This window comes from Zophobas morio, unplaced genomic scaffold (genome assembly GCF_036711695.1).
Source record: "Zophobas morio isolate AGI-343-1 ecotype UQ-CSIRO unplaced genomic scaffold, CSIRO_AGI_Zmor_V1 ptg000009l, whole genome shotgun sequence".
NCBI lineage: Eukaryota > Metazoa > Arthropoda > Insecta > Coleoptera > Tenebrionidae > Zophobas > Zophobas morio.
In genome coordinates this window covers 1,832,565-1,852,326 of record NW_026972114.1, presented here as the reverse complement: position 1 = coordinate 1,852,326, position 19,762 = coordinate 1,832,565, and the positions used below count along the sequence as shown (strand labels likewise).

The window sequence follows — 19,762 nt, the reverse complement described above, 5'->3', positions numbered from 1 at the left end:
CTGTATTTCATGTTTAGCAAAACCTTTGTGTTATTTATTCAATCTAATTGTTGAGTCGGCGGTTTTTCCATCTGTTTGGAAGACAGCGAAGGTCTGTCCAATATTTAAATCAGGATCAAATAAAGATGTTACTAATTACAGACCGATAGCTATCATACCTAATTTCGCAAAACTGTTTGAGACCATATTATCTAAGATTATTTATAGTCATGTTATACATCAAATATCCGACTTTCAACATGGATTTGTTCAAGGTAAATCAACCAGTACTAATCTTTGTGAATTTATACATTTTGTTTCATCCTCTTTAGACCTAAGATTGCAAATTGATACTGTTTATACAGATTTGTCAAAAGCATTTGATAAGGTAAATCACAGGATTATGTTACACAAATTAAAATCTTTTGGCTTATGTAATAATTTAGTGTCTTTGGTTAGATCTATACTTGCTGATCAAAAACAGTTTGTAGAATATAGTGGTCACAAATCTTTTGTTTACGATTGTCCATCCGGAGTGGTGCAAGGCTCAAATTTAGGTCCCCTATTATTTGTCATATTTATAAACGATATTGTTAAAAGTGTAAGTCCCGACTGTAAAATCTTATTATATGCAGATGATCTTAAAATAGTCAAAGTCGTGGATAACATAAAAGATTGTTTAATTTTACAACGTAACATAGATAGTGTTGTCGATTGGTGTAATGTTAATAGGTTGTTTATGAACAGAGACAAATGCCGAATTATGACTTATAGCCGCAAGAATTGTAATATTTCTTTTGATTACAATATGCTAAATGGTTCTTTAAAAAGATGTACGGAGTTTAAAGATTTAGGTGTCATTATGGATACAACTTTGTCTTTTGTACCTCATGTACATTATATTATTAATAAGGCCATGCGTACGTTGGGTTTTATTGTAAGAAATTCTCGTGAATTTAGTAACATTAACTGCATTATGCAACTCTATAACTCATATGTAAGATCCGTCTTAGAATACAACTCAGTTGTCTGGAGTCCTTATTATATTGTCCACATAACATCTTTAGAACGAGTACAACGAAAGTTTTCTAAATATCTTTATTTTAAGAAATATGGTACATATCCAACACTACATTATCCTCATGATATACTTTTGCGGCAATTAAACTTAGTACCACTATCTGCAAGAAGAGACTATTATTTACTTATGTTTTTATTCAAAATTTTTCATAATGTTATACAAGATAGCGCTTTACTAGAATACATACATATATTAGTGCCCAGATCAAATAATGTAAGACAACCTATGCTTTTCCATTGTAATATAGTTAAATCAAATCAACATTTTTACTCTCCATTAGTTCACATGCAACGGTTATATAATAAGTATAGACAGTCTCTGGATTTGTTCGGTATGACATTGCATCAATTCTCTGATAAATGTAAATTTTTGTTCTTTAATTTTTAGTTTGTTGATCCGTTGTAAGATTTTATTTCTTTATTCATTTTAATGTTTATGTCTACTCTTAAAGTATCTGTACTATATTACTATTTATGTGATTATGTAGCTAGAAACACATGTACTATTTTTTCCTAGATGGGCTTCTGCCCGTTGGATAATACATTACTTATTATTATTATTATTATTATAAAATCACACCATTGTTGGTGTTCTCTTTTACCCAGGTGGGGCGAGTCCTCGTTATGGTATAAATAAGCGCCTAGTTGTAGTTTAACTTGAGTTTAGCTTTGTCTACATAATGCCAAACTGGTTAGCGAAACACGTCGACAAATATTCTGTCTTTTAGATGTTTTGGGTCGTGGGGATAAACGTTATACTATAATAGCGCACCCAATGATCAAAAAGTACAATAGTATGTTAAATTATAAGTGAAAGGAATGCTATATTATAAGCGAGTGGTACTGCTCTCACGAACTTATAATATCATTTCGCTCACGTACAATATACGAAGTTTTATCTTACAGAAGCAGCTATTTCATAAAAGTAAGAATTAGGTGAATCCAAATTGACAGCTCATTTAACCTAAAAAATCGTATTGTCATTAGAAGTATTAGTAGTATCCATAGTTACATTAGCATTACATAACATCACTTGTTAATAATACTGAATTTGTGTCTCGCAAAACGGTTGTATAATCTTCCCAAAACCTACTACTTAAAGATAAAATTATTTGATTCACTCATTATTAGTTTTTTAACACATGTATTTAACCAATGTTTTAAATTTCAAAACAATTCTCGTAAATTCTAACACGAACTTTAAAATTGCTCTTGCAAAATTTATTTTCTTTTATGACCACCCATAGGTACTACATATTAAAAATTTGATCCATTATTAAACCATAAGTACAAAATTAGCGTTTTACTGTATTCACGAAAATTTTAAAGCTTGTCCAAAATTTCGTTATGCAGTTTTGATTATTTTCGTAATTATCTATATTGATAGCGTTAAAAATAGGAGTGTAAATATTTGACAAATCACACCTTTAGTAAACATTTGCCGTCCACATTTTAATTAGGATTTATTTAGCAAAATTTTCACACGTCGTCACCAAATTTTTGATGGGGATGATCACATAAATTTACCCCAAATTCTTAAAATTTCACAAACATCTGTCTAATAAAGTCGGCAACGAAACTGGCGACCAACTTTACCATATTCTAGGATGTTAATACGCCACTTTCGGGAAGCAGGAAAAGTTAACGAAAACAGAAAAATTCAGAGAGAAACACTCCACGGAAATTAATTGAAATTACTAGGGCACCGGCGCAGTCGAATCTACTTCACGCAGTATCGAGTACCACACAGCGTGATTTTGGACCGGCTGGAGATTTAAAATACATTTCGTTCACTTACTTCACGTTGCACAATGTAGCTTGTTATTGCGTAACCTTCCACATAAATATAAATACACGTGCTCGAAATTTTACTTGGTGAAGTTTTTCTGTGTAACTTGTGTCTTACAGAAATAACAGGAATTCAGTATTCTTGTGATACTTTCAAAAATTTTTGCGAAAAATATTAGGTAAGGACCATAAAGTGACCAAAAAGCAAAGACCGTTGAAAAAATTTAAAAAGATAAGCGCCTGGGGTAAATATTGTAAAACTCAAACAGAGGGTTGGTGAAGTGAAAAAAATGATATGTATATATTTTTTAACAAATTACTAAAATATAGTCTCAAATAAGCGGAGAATCATTTCAAAAATATTTTCAGATACGGTTCTGGACCTTCGTCGATATAGGTACTGCTCGTTCATAGATAAGGTAAGACCCAATTAAACTTATATTATTATCTATATTCATATAACATTCGTCCTTGACAATTTTTGTTCAGAGTTGTTATCAACTAATTAAAATATACTTTCTGCTAGGTAGTTAGAGAACTGCGTTTCATAACTGAAAGTTAAATTACGACTTACCTGTATGTTTACTAATATAAATAATTGTGCTTAGTTATCCAGTCTGTAATCTGCCTCTAAATAAAAATTTGTCATATAAAACAGATAATCTTATTAATTCTAGGTGAATCGTCTAGTGTGGACCCAAATCAACAAATTTCAATAACAGCACACTGTTTAGAAACTACAGTCATCAGTTCACTGTCAAGGCCACCGTTACATCATTCATAAAACCGTTAAAAATGGTACTTTCACTAGATCGATGGGTCGGAAAAGTCGCCGTAGTGACAGGAGCAAGTTCTGGAATAGGTGCAGCCATTGCAGACTTCCTGGTTGACAAAGGACTAATAGACAGTACTCAACCCCTAATTACAACAAATTAATTCTCCTTTTTCAGGTCGCTGGTTTAGCTCGTCGTTCTGAACGCGTAGAGAAAAAAGCTAAAGAGCTGTCTGGCAAAAAAGGGAAACTCCATGCTATTAAAACTGACATCACCAAAGAAGAAGACATACTGAATGCCTTCAAATGGATCGAAGAAAATTTGGGCCACGTTCATATTCTCATCAACAATGCTGGTGTTTCGAAGGAGGATTTTTTAAGAAATGGAGATGCAGCGATTTGGAAACAAGTTTTGTATGTGAATGTCATGGGTTTGTGTATTGCTACTCGGGAGGCTGTAAAGATAATGTCTGCTAATAACATCAAGGGGCATATTATTCACATCAATAGTGTGGCTGGGCATAAAGTGCTGAATTATCCCGGGATGAATCTTTATACTGCTAGTAAATATGCTGTGACCGCTTTGACTGAGACCCTGAGACATGAGTTGAATGCTATTGATTCTAAAATTAAAACGACTGTAAGTTTTGATTGTTTGGTTCGTTGTTTTTTTTTTTCTATGTTTTTATTTGTAGAGTCTCAGTCCTGGGTTAGTCACTAGTGAAACGACAACTCTTAATCCTGAGCTTAGTGAGGAGCGTAAAAAGTTGCGCGTCACTTTGCCGATACTAGATCTAGAGGATGTTGCTGAGGCTGTAGGATATCTCTTATCCACTTCTGAAAATGTTCAGGTATTAGGTGTAAATTTTCATATAGTTTTCTGAAATTTTCTGTTTCAGATTAATGAGTTAACTATCACTCCAGTTGGCGAGAAATTTTAAATTCACATCCATTGCCTATTTCCTGTTATTTGTTCCAATGCATTTACAATTGCTCTTATTCTTAATAAAACTGAGTAATATTTTTTTTCAAACAATTAAAAAGAGTATTGTTTACTAAAATCTGAACAATAAAGTTTTAGTGCTCACAATAGCCATTCGTACAATAAAACAGGATAAGCAATGGTTTTGCGTATTAAGTGTGCTATTTTTCACCGAAACGAAGTTTAGGTTAGAAACACGCCGTGTACAGAAAAAGCTTTTCCAAACATGTTGCGCACATGATTTTTTCAAGTTTAAAGTATAATCAGTCGAATAAAAAACAGCTGAAAGACAACAAACTACGTAGCATGGTGACGCATTATGGCAGCAGCGCGAAGGGCGTCTTGTCGTGAATGTCTACTTGTCCCAACCACAACTTCAACACTCTACGTGCGTTTTAAGTAATCGCATTCCTGAGGGTTCTAGGTACTCCGCGTCGTTATCCCGTGCTTCTGAAATCTCCCAAATTTTGACGGTAGTAAAATAAGTGTTACAATTATAACAAGCAAAATTAAATTATGCCACACTCTATCAAGAATTTCAAACAAAGAATTTACATGATATTAAAATATGTATTAATTCAAATTACTGATTTGAGCCAACAAATCTTACATAATAAGCAATATTCAGTACGATTAAAATCATTTTCTCAAATACTTACTTGAGAACAGATGTTCAAATTGAGTCAGTAGGAAAGTATTAAAACCCCCCCGGTTTTCGAGTCCACGACAATATGAATTTAATTGATGAAAGATGAGTTTAAATGTCATCATTAAATGTCGAGTGAGTACTAGTGAAGTATGTTATAATATAAGAACTTAAATAAAAACATTCTGAACTTTTAGACATTTTGCTGTAGAAGTAACATAAATAGTTAAAAATCTTGATATGAACTTTGAATTTACAAACAAAAGAAACAAAAATAACACGTGTTGACGAATTCGTCGAAGATTCATAACATTTCAGATTAGAAAATCGATAATTAACTGATCTTACACCAACTACACTCTGCGAGTAGGAGGATAGTGGTGTCAAATGCGATCCATTTTTGTTTAATCAATTGCCCGTTTATGTATAATTACTAGAGTCCGGAATTTACGAAATTTGCATTCTGATGACTGTTCATACTACAACTAAATGCTTTCGGATCTAGGCGAATTAGGTAAATACGAATTGATTGATTATTTTCACATATTTTGACAATTTTTAGATTTTCAAAGCATAGCGCGCACTTTTTATTGCAAGTGTCAGCGTTTTTAACTTCTAAAGGTCGAAATCTACAAGATAATATCTTTGGTTAAATTTCGAAAATTGTCAAAAACAATTGAAAATTTCAAAATGGGATGTATTGAAAAATTGAGTTTTTGAAAAAGTTGCTTAAAAAATCTCAAACAATTCTGAGGTGTACATTTTGACATGCCAATTGGAAAAATGTAGCGTCTTTATCATTCTTGAACGAGATTTTAGAAATATCCGGTTTGAAATTTATTTTTTTTTTAATAATCCTAAAAGTTGCCACATTTCAATTGGTGATTCTGAAAAAATGGTGGGAGTTACATTTGCCAACCTCGGTATTATTTTAGCAGGTACTAGCCCCGCCCACCCTCCCTCTTTTTTCTTAGAGGTATCTCATTTGCCAATATCCGTTTTATCTTAGCAGGTACTAGCCCCGCTCATCCACCCTCTCTTTTTTTCGAGGGTATGTCATTTGTTAAAATCGATCGTATTTTAGCAGGTACTAACCCCGCCCACCCACCTTCTATTGTATTAGAGGGATCACATTTGGCAAAAGCAGTCTTATCTTAACAGCTACTAAGTTTAACTTTTTCCTGCAGAGTTCTATCTTAGTAGATACTAACCCCGCCCACCGGCGCTGTTCTCATTCTAACGATTTTATTTCTGTTGAATATAATATAATTCCAAACACGCATTAAAAAGCAAAGGAAAAAGTAGCACAACTTATAAATAAAAAGTTTAAGGAAGTACTAGAAAAGAATCAAGGATATATTTTGTTATCAAAGGTAGCTAAAATATATAATGGAGATTCTAGTAGTGCGTTAGTTAACATGGAACCACATTTAATCAGCGCTCTTAAGTATGCAGAGAGGAGTTTCTCTACCTATAAACAAATTCTTTCTGATAGGCGACGTAATTTTTTAATTGAAAACCTTGAAAAACATAGTTATAGTTGCAAGTTATCACATTAATGCTGTGGCGACACAATAATAAATAATAGTAAACGAAGAAAGATAAGCAGTCTCATGGTCTAGTGGTCGGGATACCTGCCCGCGCAAGCGGGAAGCGTGGGGTTCGATTCCCACCGAGGCAGAGCAACATTTTTCTTCGTTTACCTACAATGCAGACATTTAAGTGTTTTTTGATGTATCATTGTACTCGTTTTTTTTTTACAAATATCTGTTATTTAGTTGTCTTTTTTCTTGTAAAATAAAATTTTTAAAATATGGCACAATATAGTTTTAAATTAAATGTTTTAGACTTATGGATAAACTACCAATTTGTTGTATGCCCAATAAAGAAAGTATAAAACGTGTGCATATTTTTACAAAAATTTTGCATATTTTCGTAAAATTAAATAATATTTTCTTATTTTTTCTGCATAAATATGCACATATTTTGGCCAAATTTCGTGCATAAAAATCCGGACTCTAATAATTACAAAGTAAATGATGTATCAATTTTATTAAGAGGTGTTAAACTCACAATATTTAGCAAGAAGTGAACCAAAAATAAGCTCTCCCCGAACGCCAAATCTTGTTGAATTATTTCGAAAATATTCATTTATCGCTCCTTCGTCAATTGAGAGTTAACGATGTTTTCTTGGATGTTGAAGTGCAGAATATACTGTACAAAATGTTGCTATTTATATTATTTTCAGCATATCACGAAAGGTCGCTGAATATTTGAAGTCCTTGCAAGTACATAAACCATTGTTTTAGAAGAACGTCTGCTACAAGCTAGCAGTGTGAGAGGCGGACATCATAATTTTAAGGAGACACGGTAGTTGAAAGGCAACCAATGTGGCAAAAGGAAAAACTTAGAATTCTTTTGGACATATATACTAGTCCAAAAGGTATAAAGTTATGTGACCATCATAAAAGTAGTTAATCGCAAATAAATACCCCCTTTGTATGGTTGGCACTAAGCTTACCGGTTGGCAATAAATCGTCTTCTAAACATTTCTTGCTTACATTTAACAAGGCCGGCTTTCAAAGCGAGTGGTTATTTCGGAACCCTCAGCGGCTGCAGGTAGTAAAGAAATAGTGGAGTGGTAGATTTACATATTTAGTGAAAGCCGTCCCTGAACGAAACCATAACAGCCGGTTGAGCTGCAGTGGACACGTTATTTAGAACTCTAAAACCTTTTCTGTTGTAAACAACTTAACTTCGACACAATGGGATGATTTTATGATGGCTATATAACCTTATAGTTTTTGGTCTACTATACTTCAAATTTGGATGCCAAAACTATACTGACCGGCAAAAAAAACCGGCCACCCTAAAAATTTTACAAAACCACTTTAAAAATTATTAATTTAACTAGTGATCGTTATTTTATTAAAGAATCATTCACTAATGACACATAATGTTACCAATTAGTAAAAAAGAAGACAATTAAACGCAGAATTACATTTAAATTAACAAAATAACACAAACAGACCTAGTAATAGTGTTTTTCATCATTTGGCAATTAATAAACGTTTTCAGGCGAAAATAATTCCCTTTACACTTACAGACGTCTCTCAAACTGTCGCTGTTTCTGTTATTTTGTTAAATTAAATTTAATTCTACATTTATTTGTCTTCTTTTTTTGCTGATTTATACATCATGTGTCAATGGTGAATGGTTCTTTAATAAAATAACGATCACTAGTTAAGTTAATAATTTTTAAAATTTGGTTTTGACAAATTTTTCAGAGTGGCCGGTTTTCTTTGCCGGTCAGTGTATTTGCTCAAAATGAAGAACTGGTCGTAATTATATAGCAGTTCGAAATCAGCTGGAACACAGCTTTTAAAAATGAAGTCAAATGTTACAAATCGATAGAAATATTTAAATACCACAAATTTAAACACCCCAAAAAAAATTAAATCATCATTAAGATAACTGGATGGTAATAGTCAAGTTATAATAGTGGTGTGACGGCACATTTAAATTATGGCAGTCGAACAAGAAAAGACCAAGCTGAAGGAAAACGAAGTACGCAGCGCGACGACCCATAGCCAGAGCGGCGCGAAAGGCGTCTTCTCATTTGAGAACAAAAGTTCAAATCCAGTCTGTAAGCAGATGATTAAATCTGTAAGAAAATATTAAAGCCCTTCTGTTTTCTGATGTCGATGAGGTTGCCGAAGGTTCACAACATTTCAGATTAGAAAATCGCCAATTAACTGGTTTTACATTATTGACGCTGATTCAGCACAAAACAACAAGTGACCTTGATGAGTCCACATAGAAAGTAACTAGTAAGTAAGTTCGCTCAAATCTTTATCTGTTCCACTGAATTCCAAGCTCCCTTCTAAACTAAGGGTTTTAAATTCCGCTGCGAGTTAGAGCGCATGGATGATTGCTTATGATACTGAGTGATTTTGCCGTTCAATTTTATAATTTTCAAATGTGGTTTTGCGGTGTTGTTTTCTTTTTAGGGCGAAATTTAATTTTTAAGATCAGGACACTACAGCAGTGAGCCTATCTTGGACATAAAGTAGAAAAATATATTTCGTATAAATTTTAGTATACAGTTAAATGATTTCGAAATAGTGGTACTTCAGAGATTATTTATCTATTAAATTTCAGATAGACAAAGAAATAGACAGACAGCAAATGATGACGGGTGAAAACGGAAAATTTTTAAAGTCATGCGAAATGAAAATGAAATTTTAACAACAACATAAAAACTTCCATCAGGTTAATACTATTTACTATTGTATAACCTTCATTCTTGAGAATCAGCGATGCAAACTTCCAGTCAAAACATATTCTCAACTACTTAAAAAATACGTTTCATAACCGACAATTTGATAACAAATTGCCTGTATACCTACCTAGTAAAATAAATTCATTTATCTCTCGATGCTCCCTATCTAATCTACTCCAAACAAAATTCGTCATAAAAATCAGCTAATGTTATTAATTCCAAACAAACTGTACAGTGTGTGCCCACACAAAAATACAAATTCTAATAATAGCTTCTGGTTTAGAAACCGCAGGATCTGTGTTGGTTCACTACCAAGGCCAAGGCTGTCGCTTCATTATTCATTGTGAGTTTGCCTCTGCATAAAGCCACAAAAATGGTGCTTTCGCTAGACCGCTGGGTCGGAAAAGTCGCGGTAGTGACAGGTGCAAGTTCTGGAATAGGTGCTGCTATTGCACAGTTCCTCGTAGACAAAGGATTAATAGTAAGTACTCCACCACTAATTTACGAAAAAAGCTATACTTCTTCAGGTCGCTGGTTTAGCTCGTCGTTCCGAACTCGTCGACGCAAAAGCCAAAGAGCTTTCTGGCAAAACAGGAAAACTGTATGCTATCAAAACTGACCTCGCAAAAGAAGAAGATATTCTGAATGCGTTCAAGTGGATTGAAGAAAATTTGGGCCATGTTCATATCCTTATCAACAATGCTGGTCTTTTTAAAGACAATTTGTTGAGAAATGGAGATGCAGCGATCTGGAAACAAACTTTCGATGTAAATGTTTTGGGGTTGTGCATTGCAACTCGAGAGGCTATTAAGATAATGTCTGCTAATAACATCAACGGCCATATTATTCATATCAACAGTGTAGTAGGTCATAAAGTGCTGCCTTTTCCAGGAATTAATGTTTATCCTGCGAGTAAACACGCAGTGACTGCTCTAACTGAGACTCTGAGGCATGAACTGAACGCTGTGAACTCTAAAATTAAAACAACGGTAACTTTTGATTACTTAGTTTTTTTTTATTTGTGACACTTTTAATTGTAGAGTATTAGTCCTGGGTTAACCGATAGTGAAATGACAACTTTGAATACCGAGCTTAGTCAAGAGCGTCAAAACTTATTTAAATCTTTGCCAGCACTAAAGGGAGAAGACGTTGCGGAAGCTGTAGGATACGTATTATCTACTTCTGAAAATGTTCAGGTATTGGGCTGTAAATTATTATAAGTATTATATGTTGAAATCTTTGAGTTGCAGATTAATGAATTGACTATCACACCTGTTGGAGAGTAATTTTATATAGTTGGATTCATGTATCTTTTGACACACGTGACCGAAGTATCATACAACCTCAGACCGTACCTATCATAAGAATCTTTGTTTTAAGGATTACAAAAACGAAGAGCCAGACAAATAGTATGTCTACCGAAATTAGGCCAAATTACTCTCTACGTCCGTTATTCTCTTCCACAAAGTTCCTTGAATTAGAAAAAGATAAAATACGTAATAAATGCGTCCGCATAGTGCGACAGGCACTGATGTAGTCAATTTAGTGACTGATAATAATTCATCGATTTTTCATCAAATGTCATTGTCATTTTTGGTTTTACTCAGAGTGGTCAATCGCAGTTTTTCGTTGTTCTATTCAAGTTTTCTATTCAGATCTTCGTAAAGTTCGTTGGTTGTTAGGATTCTTGTTTCGTTGTCCTATTTTTTATGTGTTGTTATCTTATTTCTTGTTCGTGTTTGGTCTACAACATGACGGGCAAACGTTTGAGGTCCCGCGCCCAGGTCGTCGTGTCCAACTTTATAGAGTATTTTGCTCTTGAGAAGGAAAACGGTGGTCCTTTAATCTCATTAAATGGTACAGAACGAGTAAGTAAGTAAAAACCACTTGAAGGTTCGTGGTTAATAATTTCGCTCAAATTTTTAGCGAGTTGCAGATGCTCTAGGCGTTACTCGCCGAACGGTTTCGAAGATTAAAATTCGAAAAGAAACACTCGGCGTCGTTCTCAGTCCGACAAAATCACGACCCAATCGGAAAGCACCGAAACCAAAAGACCTGCCTGAGCTCACAGATTTGTGTCATGTTGACGTTATGAACATTGTCATCTTTTTGACTAATTACTACAAAGTAACAGTTATTAGTTCGGACGTTCGCTTTTGGTCACGTGTGTAAAAAGATACATGAATCCAACTATACGCACTACCAATTTTTTATAACCATTTTTCAATATTTTTCTAACATAATAGACATTTAGAACAACAAAAACATGTTCTTGGAAGAGCAAGCTGGTTTTCTTACCATCTGGTACGGTCAGTGGGGAAACACAAAGAGAGTTTGCGCATCTAACGTCAAGTTGATGGCGTTTTCTTTGAAGTCAGATGAATGGTTAGAATATACTTTTATACATCTGATTTGTCCATTTCATGACGATTTGCATATAAACTTTACCCATTAAAAAATTGATGATGAACCGTTTATTGTGGCACTTCGAAGCTTGTTCGTATTGCGAGAGTCGCTCTCACAGAAAAATTATAAAATTAAATGTTCCCACAACTGTCAAAAAATGACAATTTTAATATAATATCACTAAGGATATGCAAGATATGACTTTCGAGCTATAGTTAAAAACAGTATATAACGATACAATTTTATTGTTAGGCAACGGTTTAAATGACACATTTTGCGATTCAGAATATGCAATTTATTTCAAAAACCAGAATTATTGCGAACTAATTTCTATTAACATTAAAAATAATCGGAACACTGAAATAGTTATTGTCAATTTGAACCATTGGTCCACCAGACACTATTCTTAAATTTTCCTCAATATTTTCTTCTATCATTTTTTTTTCATATCTTGGTCTCTTCCGAGCAGAATCTCCGGTAGATGCAAAATTTTTCTGAATATTTTCTATTCCAAAGTTTTCCACAACTTGGTCTCCATTCCGAGTAGAATCTCCGGCAGATGTAAAGGATTGGCTATCAAGGGTTTTGTTGGACACCTTGATTTTGTTATTTATACTGTAGTTAAGTGAAGCAAAATGTTGCGGCCTCGGTGGGAGTCGAACCACACGCCCCCCGCTTGCCCTGACCACTAAACCACGAGGCTGCTTATTTTTCTTCGCTTACTGCTACTTATTATTGTGTCGCCACAATACTATCTTCAATGTACCCCTTTGCTACGGTACTAGATATTCATCCCTCGTAACTGTTGATAGAAATTAGATCTCCTCCTCCATTTGCCAAATAAGTGGCAGAACTCCTTGTGAAGCAGTGGCCGGTGTATCTTTTAACATTTTTTTTCGTAGCCCCTTTGCAATTAGACTCGATGTTTCTTCTATTTTATTAATGCCTACATGTTGATTGAAACATTTGCCATTACTGTATTTACAGAATAAACGTCAATTTGAGGCATGGGGCGGCCGCATAGCTCTATATTTTTGATATACAGTGAAACCTCCTCTAAAGGACACATCCCAACAGCAGACATCTCTTCACAGCGCACAATTTTCACTGTCCCAACGTATAAAATAGGGCTCTTAATGTAAACAATCCTCCAAACAACGGACATTCCCAACACGGACAGTAAAATTGCCTCTTCACAACGGACGACGAACGTAAGAGTAGCAGGGGCGACGCCAGCATCTATCTCCTTCGCACTCCAGCAGGACCGCGCGCTGTGTCGCTGGGGGGGGGAGTACTGTGGCAGCACAATAATACGTAGTAGTAAGCGAGGAAAGATAAGCTCCTCCGTAGTGGTTAGGGCACCCGCCCGGCAAGCGGTAAACGTGCGGTTCGATTCCCACCGGAAAAGCAACATTTTTCCTTGCTTACCTACAATATAACAGCAATATGAATGTACCCTCCGGATTTGAAAAAATAAGGCAGGTGACGTCAAAATTATTTGATTTATCAAAAAACTAAGTGGACCAGTTTTCTATGATTGCGATCGTACTTATTAAAGATTTTATGTTTTTTGCTTTCAGTATCTTAATAATATTTTCAAATGTGCAGAATAATGATTAAATAATTAAGGTACGGAAGAAATGTTAAAAACAAAATTATTCTTAGTCCGGTCCTTCGCGTCTCGGCCGTCCCTGGCACGTGGCGTGGTTTACATTTACTAAGTTTTATGAAAGGTCGGCTGTAAAGTACTTTAAACGTCAAAGCCATAAACGCCTTAAATGTTTGAGTCCAGTCTACCACTCTCAACTTATGCAGATGTACTCCTATAATGCACTGATAAGCATTAGAGTAGTTTCCATTAAGATAAAGTAGATGTCTACTTATCATAGGGATTTGGTTAATCAAGTTTTTGAACTATTGTGAAGATTTATTTATAGATAACCAAAAATTAACTAAATTTATTTATTTTTTGCCAATTCATCCACTCCAGATAGTTGTCGTTCTAGTGAAAAATGACCAACAATGATTTATAATAGAGTGTATAAATCTAAAGTGAAAAATATATATTTTTCCTTCGAAAAGTTGATGAATTTTTCTCAAGAAAATTCAAAGTAAATCTTTCAAAAAGTTAGGTTTAATATTAATGCGGTGTTTGTTGTCCCTCAGACAAAAACAATTCTGTGAATTATATATACTTAGTTTTCTCTTTAAAGACAGTTAGAATAAGTGATTTTATCAAATTTAAATAGCGTTTACCATGCAAAATTTTGAGATGACGTCATCAAGCGGTTAGTGGGGATTAAATCAGATCAATTTTAGTTAGCCTTTTACCATCTACATGGTCCTCCTAAAATATGTATCGAATTTCACAGACACACTGGAACGAAACGTGTAGACAACATGAAAGTAGCCATTCGACAGACGGATCCTATTACAATTTTTCAAGCTCTTTTTTTACAGGACTAATATTTATGAAATATCAAATTTACCGCTTTAAAAGTCGCTGTTTCAGATGCAAAGACATTGGATTTAAATATGTGAAAACTTTCTTATACTTGTACTAGACATCGATATGTCACAAAATATTTCACCTTAGAATTTACAGTTTGCTCTAAATTCATTACATTGCAATTTAATTAGAAGGAACTAGCTGCTTGTGAGAAACAATCAGGGACACCTAGATACTCCAAAAACACTGAATGCTATTAAACATAATTTTATTATTCTTGCCGACAAAAGCATTATAAGTATGCATGCAAAACAAATTAAAATTGCATTAATCATTATTCTGCTAAACGAACATATGACGTGTTCTGTTCACGCTATAATCGTACGGATAATGTGTTATCTTAGCGTCTATTTTTTAATCGTTATCAATCCGTAGTTGCTTCATTGTTTGTTTTTTTTTTTTTTTTAATTTTATCAGACACAGCAGAAAAACTGGTTTAATTCATTTTTGTGACGGAACGATGTATCCTTGTAATAAATTGTCATCTCCTACCCGTGCCAGCAGAGTTTATTATCTAATTTAGTAATTACCAGTCGCCTCAGTTCATCACACACTACCACGCGCAGAATCTGAACGAAAAAAACAGTCTCTCTCGCTACATGAAACAATTACCATCAGGTGATATTGTGGTATCATGAATCAACAATGACACAACATAAATAAACGAAATAAATAGTGGGTTTTAGCGCGGAACACGCAGTAAGTATGTACTAGAAGTACAGTGTAAAGCAAAATGTGGATAACTAGTTCAATTACTGGTGACTTGATCACCCTACTTATTACCCTATCGGTTATTCTGATTGGTTACTGCAAATGGACCTACCAGTACTGGTGACGAAGAAATCTACCATACCTGGAACCCAGCATACCTTTTGGTAACCTTGGTAACCCCCGTGGGTCCAGAAAACACATAGGAGAACGACTCGAACGTGTGTATAACGTCATGAAAGATAAAGGCTGGAAACATGGAGGAATGTACGGGATGCTGTCACCTATCTACGTCCCAATGGACTTAGATCTAATTAAGAACATCATGACTAAAGACTTCCAGTATTTTCCAGACCGTGGGATTTACCATAACGAGAAAGGAGATCCTCTGTCGGCCCATTTGGTGAACATAGCTGGCGTTAAATGGAGAAATTTACGAACAAAACTTACCCCCACTTTCACGTCTGGAAAGATGAAGAGCATGTTCCAAACTCTCGTCGATTGTGAAGTTCACCTACACAAAAAAATCCAAACAGAGTGCCAAAGAAAAGCAGCTGTTGACATTAAAGAAGTTCTTGGATGTTTCACTACTGATATAATAGGGTCTTGTGCATTTGGTCTTGAATGTAACACTTTTGAAGAGGAGAATTCACCTTTTAGAATTTACGGACGTAGTTTTTGATCGATCGACTGAACTACAAGTAAAAAGAACTTTTGTTAATACTTTCCCTAATTTGTCGCACTTGTTTAACATCGCTTTAGTACCACGTGATATACATAACTTTTTCATGAAGCTGGTTAAAGATACGGTTAATTATAGAGAAAAGAACAAGGTCAACAGAAAAGATTTCATGCAGATGCTTATCGATATGAAGAATAATAAGTTAGCGGAGGAAGAAGGGTACAAACACGATGGTACTACTCTATCAATGGACGAAATAGCAGCTCAAAGTTTTGTTTTCTTTATTGCTGGGTTTGAAACATCATCGACTACCATGACTTTCGCTCTGTATGAATTGGCTAAACACCAAGACGTTCAAGAGAAGCTTAGAAATGAAATTAGGTCAGTTTTGGCCAAGCACGATGGGAAAATTACGTATGATGCTATCCAAGAAATGAAATACATGAATCAAGTGATTGATGGTACGATTATCAGTATCAAAACAAACATATAGCTAATATTTTTGTTATAGAGGCGCTAAGAATGTATCCACCGGTACCTCTTCTACCGAGAAAATGTATCAAGGACTACAGAGTTCCAGACACTGACGTTATCATAGAGAAGGGTACGATGGTTTTGATTTCAGTATTGGGAATTCACCACGACGCCGAGTATTATCCTAATCCTGAAATATTCGATCCTGAGCGTTTCAGCGAAGAAAATAAAAGTGCGAGACACGGTTAAGCACATCTCCCGTTTGGTGAAGGTCCTAGAAATTGCATAGGTAGGACATGCTTTTCCTGTCAATTTATTTTAACGTGTTATTTTGTAGGAATGCGTTTTGGGCTGATGCAGTCCAAAGTCGGGCTTACTTCGTTACTTAGAAATTTCAGGCTTACTTTGAATGAGAAAACTCAGGAACCTTTGAAAATGAAGACTAATTCTTTAGTGCTTGCGGCCAAAGGAGAGATCTGGTTAAATGTTCACAAAGTTTGAATTATATTTATTATAAAGTAATATCGCCACAGGAAAAAAATTAGTAAATAAATAACAACCGTCATTTTTGCATTTTTGTCTCCAAGATTTTGCAATGGAAATATTTGGGACGAGGTTTCTTTGTTCTTCAGCTTGCAGTATGCTTTTTGTCCTATCACGGCCACGACCGTGAGTTTGAGGTTGAAGCTACTATGATCTCGGAGATGCTGTACCACGTTGCTTATCAGTCCCTTTTTCGGTTCTTAATCCAAGTCATTCTGTGCGATTGATTGAAAGAAGTTGCGACGAAATTCCGGTGTGGCGGACGGACGGTCCGGAATCTCGCCGATAGCGTGTGGTGGCGGCGTACCGGGGTGCCAAGGCTTGGCCGACTAGTGTCGCTGATATAAAAACAGGTCTGGCCGACCTAAGCTTATGCGGCGACCTTCACGCCGCCGGGGGTAGCGCCTTCGGTCAGGAGCGGCGGTCGCTCGGGTACCAACTCCCTCTCCGGGGGAGGGAGCGCCGGGGTTGCTCTCAAGCCGGAGACACGGATCTCAGGTGGTGAGCACCCGCGAAAACACAAGAATAATATAAAACTGCAAGGAATAATTTAAATGATAACAAGGGTTTATTTCCTTCCACCAGCTACACGGCCAAAATAATAAATCTTACGCCTAATCTTAATTATTTACAGCAATAAAACAAAACAAGAAAAATAATAACACGTCCGGCACGGTCGTTCCTCCTGGGCGGCGACTTCCTTCAGGACGGCGAACTTGAAACTGGAAATCGCGCGAAAGGAACTTGAAACTGGAAATCGTTGGAAAGATACCGGACGGTTATAAACAGCTTGATTCTTTTAAGATTTTCATGGCCAATATCTCTGTTAGTTATGAACGGATTTGTATAAAGTTTAAAACTGTTGACAGGTGCATGTTTGGCGCCACAATTTGAATTTCTGTATTTAGGAACTTTTAAGTAACTGGTGCAAGGATGCCCTGTGATCGGCACCAATGAAATTACTTCCCTCTCAGATATACGTTCCGTCACAGAAGAAGATGTAACGGGTAAACGGCTAAAATCTGTTTCTTACTAATATATTGTTTTACAATTCACTGCCTCTGCATTATCAGGTTACGGGCCCAGTTCTGGAAATTTAAAAGAAGAAAACGTTTTTCTTTCTCACGAAGAAAAATGGCTGAAGATAAAAACAGAGTTCCGCTATTTGATGGTACGAACTTCAGTAACTGGAAGTTTCGAATGGAAGCGTTGCTAGATGAGATGGATTTACTTGAGTTGGTAACAGACTTGTATACTACAAAAGTACAGTTTCTGGCAACGGATACAGCGGATGAGAAGAAACAGAAGGAAGCGTGCCTGACGAAGCTACACAAAGACGACAAGAGGTGCAAGTCCCAAATTATTCAAAGAATTGCTGACAGCCATTTGGAATACGTAAAAGATGCTGCAACAGCCCACGAGATGTGGTCCACGCTACGAAAAACATTTGAAAGAAAAAGCATGGCCTCGCAGGTGCTTCTACGAAAGAAGCTTCTGACAATGAAGCTAAGTATAGGATCAAATTCAATGAGTACACACTTCCTCAAGTTTGATAAAATAATTCGCGAACTGCGGTCAGCTGGAGCGAATCTCGAGGAGAGTGATATTGTGTGCCATTTGCTGTTAACAATGCCGTCTGAATACGACACTGTGGTTACTGCAATAGAGACATTGGCATCAGATGAACTAACAATCAGCTTTGTCAAAAACAGGCTCTTGGATGAAGAATCGAAAAGGTGCGGAGCACGTAGAGTAACTCAGAAGGAAACACAACTTCCAACTGTATTTATGGCACCTTCAGCGGGAAAAAGAGTGAATACACGTCCAAAACTTAAATGTTTTAATTGTGGAATGGTTGGACACAAAAAGGCGGATTGCAGGAAGCAAAAACTAAGAACAGATGCAAATGTCTGTGAGATAAATACCGAACTGTGCTTTGTTGCCCAAGACAATGCAGACAACTCATGGTATTTGGATTCTGGATGCACAGAACATTTGACAAAGAGTCGTGATTTGCTGAAGAACGTAAGAACACTCGAAAAACCCATCCAGATCAGAAGTGCAAAATCAGGCACATTCTTGATTGCCAGAGAAATGGGGGATCTTACTGTTGAAGCTATCGTAAGAGAACAAAAAAATCTTGTTACGATTAATAATGTACTTCTAGTCCCAAACTTAGAGTTTAACTTACTGTCAGTGAGGAAATTGGAAATGATTGGCCTGAAGATTGTATTCGAAAATGGAAAAGGAAATATTTACAATAAAAACAAACTGATCGCGGTGGCACATCGTGAAGAGAAATTATATAAGTTAGCCTTCAATGCACTAAATGCCGAGTGTGCTGTTGTGACAGCAGCCATTAGAGAAACCTCTGAATTATGGCACAAAAGATTGGGGCACATTGGCAGAACCGGTCTCGAAAAAGTAAAACATCTGGTTGATGGAATTCTAGTAAATCTGGATCAAAATCCACGCATATGCTCAGTATGTGTAGAAGGAAAACAGACAAGATTAGCTCATGTCCAGTCGAGGACAAGGGCTACTAGACCACTGCAACTTGTGCATAGTGATTTAATGGGGCCAATTCAAACTGAGGCGTATAATGGAAAAAGATATGTCCTAACTTTCATAGATGATTATACACACTTTGTTGTAGTTTATCTGCTCAATGCAAAGTCTGAGGTCTTCGAACGTTTCAAAGAATATGAAGCCATGGTCAACAGCCACTTTGAAAGAAAAATAAGCAGATTTCGATGTGACAATGGGCGAGAATATCTTTCAAGCGAAATGATTAAATATTTCAAGAACAGAGGCATTCAGTACGAATTAACCATTAGATACACTCCACAACAAAACGGAGTAGCGGAGAGAATGAACCGCACTCTGATGGAAAAGGCGAGATGTATGCTAC

General features: G+C 35.7%; 2 protein-coding genes and 1 pseudogene across 4 annotated transcripts; all 3 read left to right on the top strand.

The window, feature by feature from the left end:
- The first annotated feature begins 2,841 nt into the window (after positions 1 to 2,841).
- Positions 2,842 to 5,076, top strand: LOC135125744 (farnesol dehydrogenase-like). Its single transcript, XM_064051405.1, has 6 exons — positions 2,842 to 3,026; positions 3,217 to 3,266; positions 3,525 to 3,751; positions 3,799 to 4,259; positions 4,315 to 4,470; positions 4,519 to 5,076. Exons 3-6 carry the CDS (start codon positions 3,643 to 3,645, stop codon positions 4,558 to 4,560), a joined length of 768 nt encoding a protein of 255 aa, XP_063907475.1. The 5' UTR covers positions 2,842 to 3,026; positions 3,217 to 3,266; positions 3,525 to 3,642; the 3' UTR covers positions 4,561 to 5,076.
- A 4,665-nt stretch (positions 5,077 to 9,741) lies between these two features.
- Positions 9,742 to 11,999, top strand: LOC135125737 (farnesol dehydrogenase-like). Of its 3 annotated transcripts, none has more exons than XR_010279944.1 (5): positions 9,742 to 10,010; positions 10,057 to 10,518; positions 10,570 to 10,725; positions 10,780 to 11,397; positions 11,456 to 11,999. XR_010279944.1 is itself a non-coding variant. In XM_064051394.1 (4 exons), the coding sequence occupies exons 1-4, from the start codon at positions 9,903 to 9,905 to the stop codon at positions 10,813 to 10,815; spliced, it is 762 nt and encodes a 253-aa protein (XP_063907464.1). In that variant the 5' UTR covers positions 9,742 to 9,902; the 3' UTR covers positions 10,816 to 11,999. The 3 variants fall into 3 exon arrangements, 1 of the variants encoding a protein (XP_063907464.1); XR_010279943.1 differs by having other exon boundaries at positions 10,780 to 11,401; XM_064051394.1 differs by having other exon boundaries at positions 10,780 to 11,999.
- A 2,829-nt stretch (positions 12,000 to 14,828) lies between these two features.
- On the top strand, positions 14,829 to 16,873 carry LOC135125736 (cytochrome P450 6a2-like; annotated as a pseudogene).
- Positions 16,874 to 19,762: the final 2,889 nt, after the last annotated feature.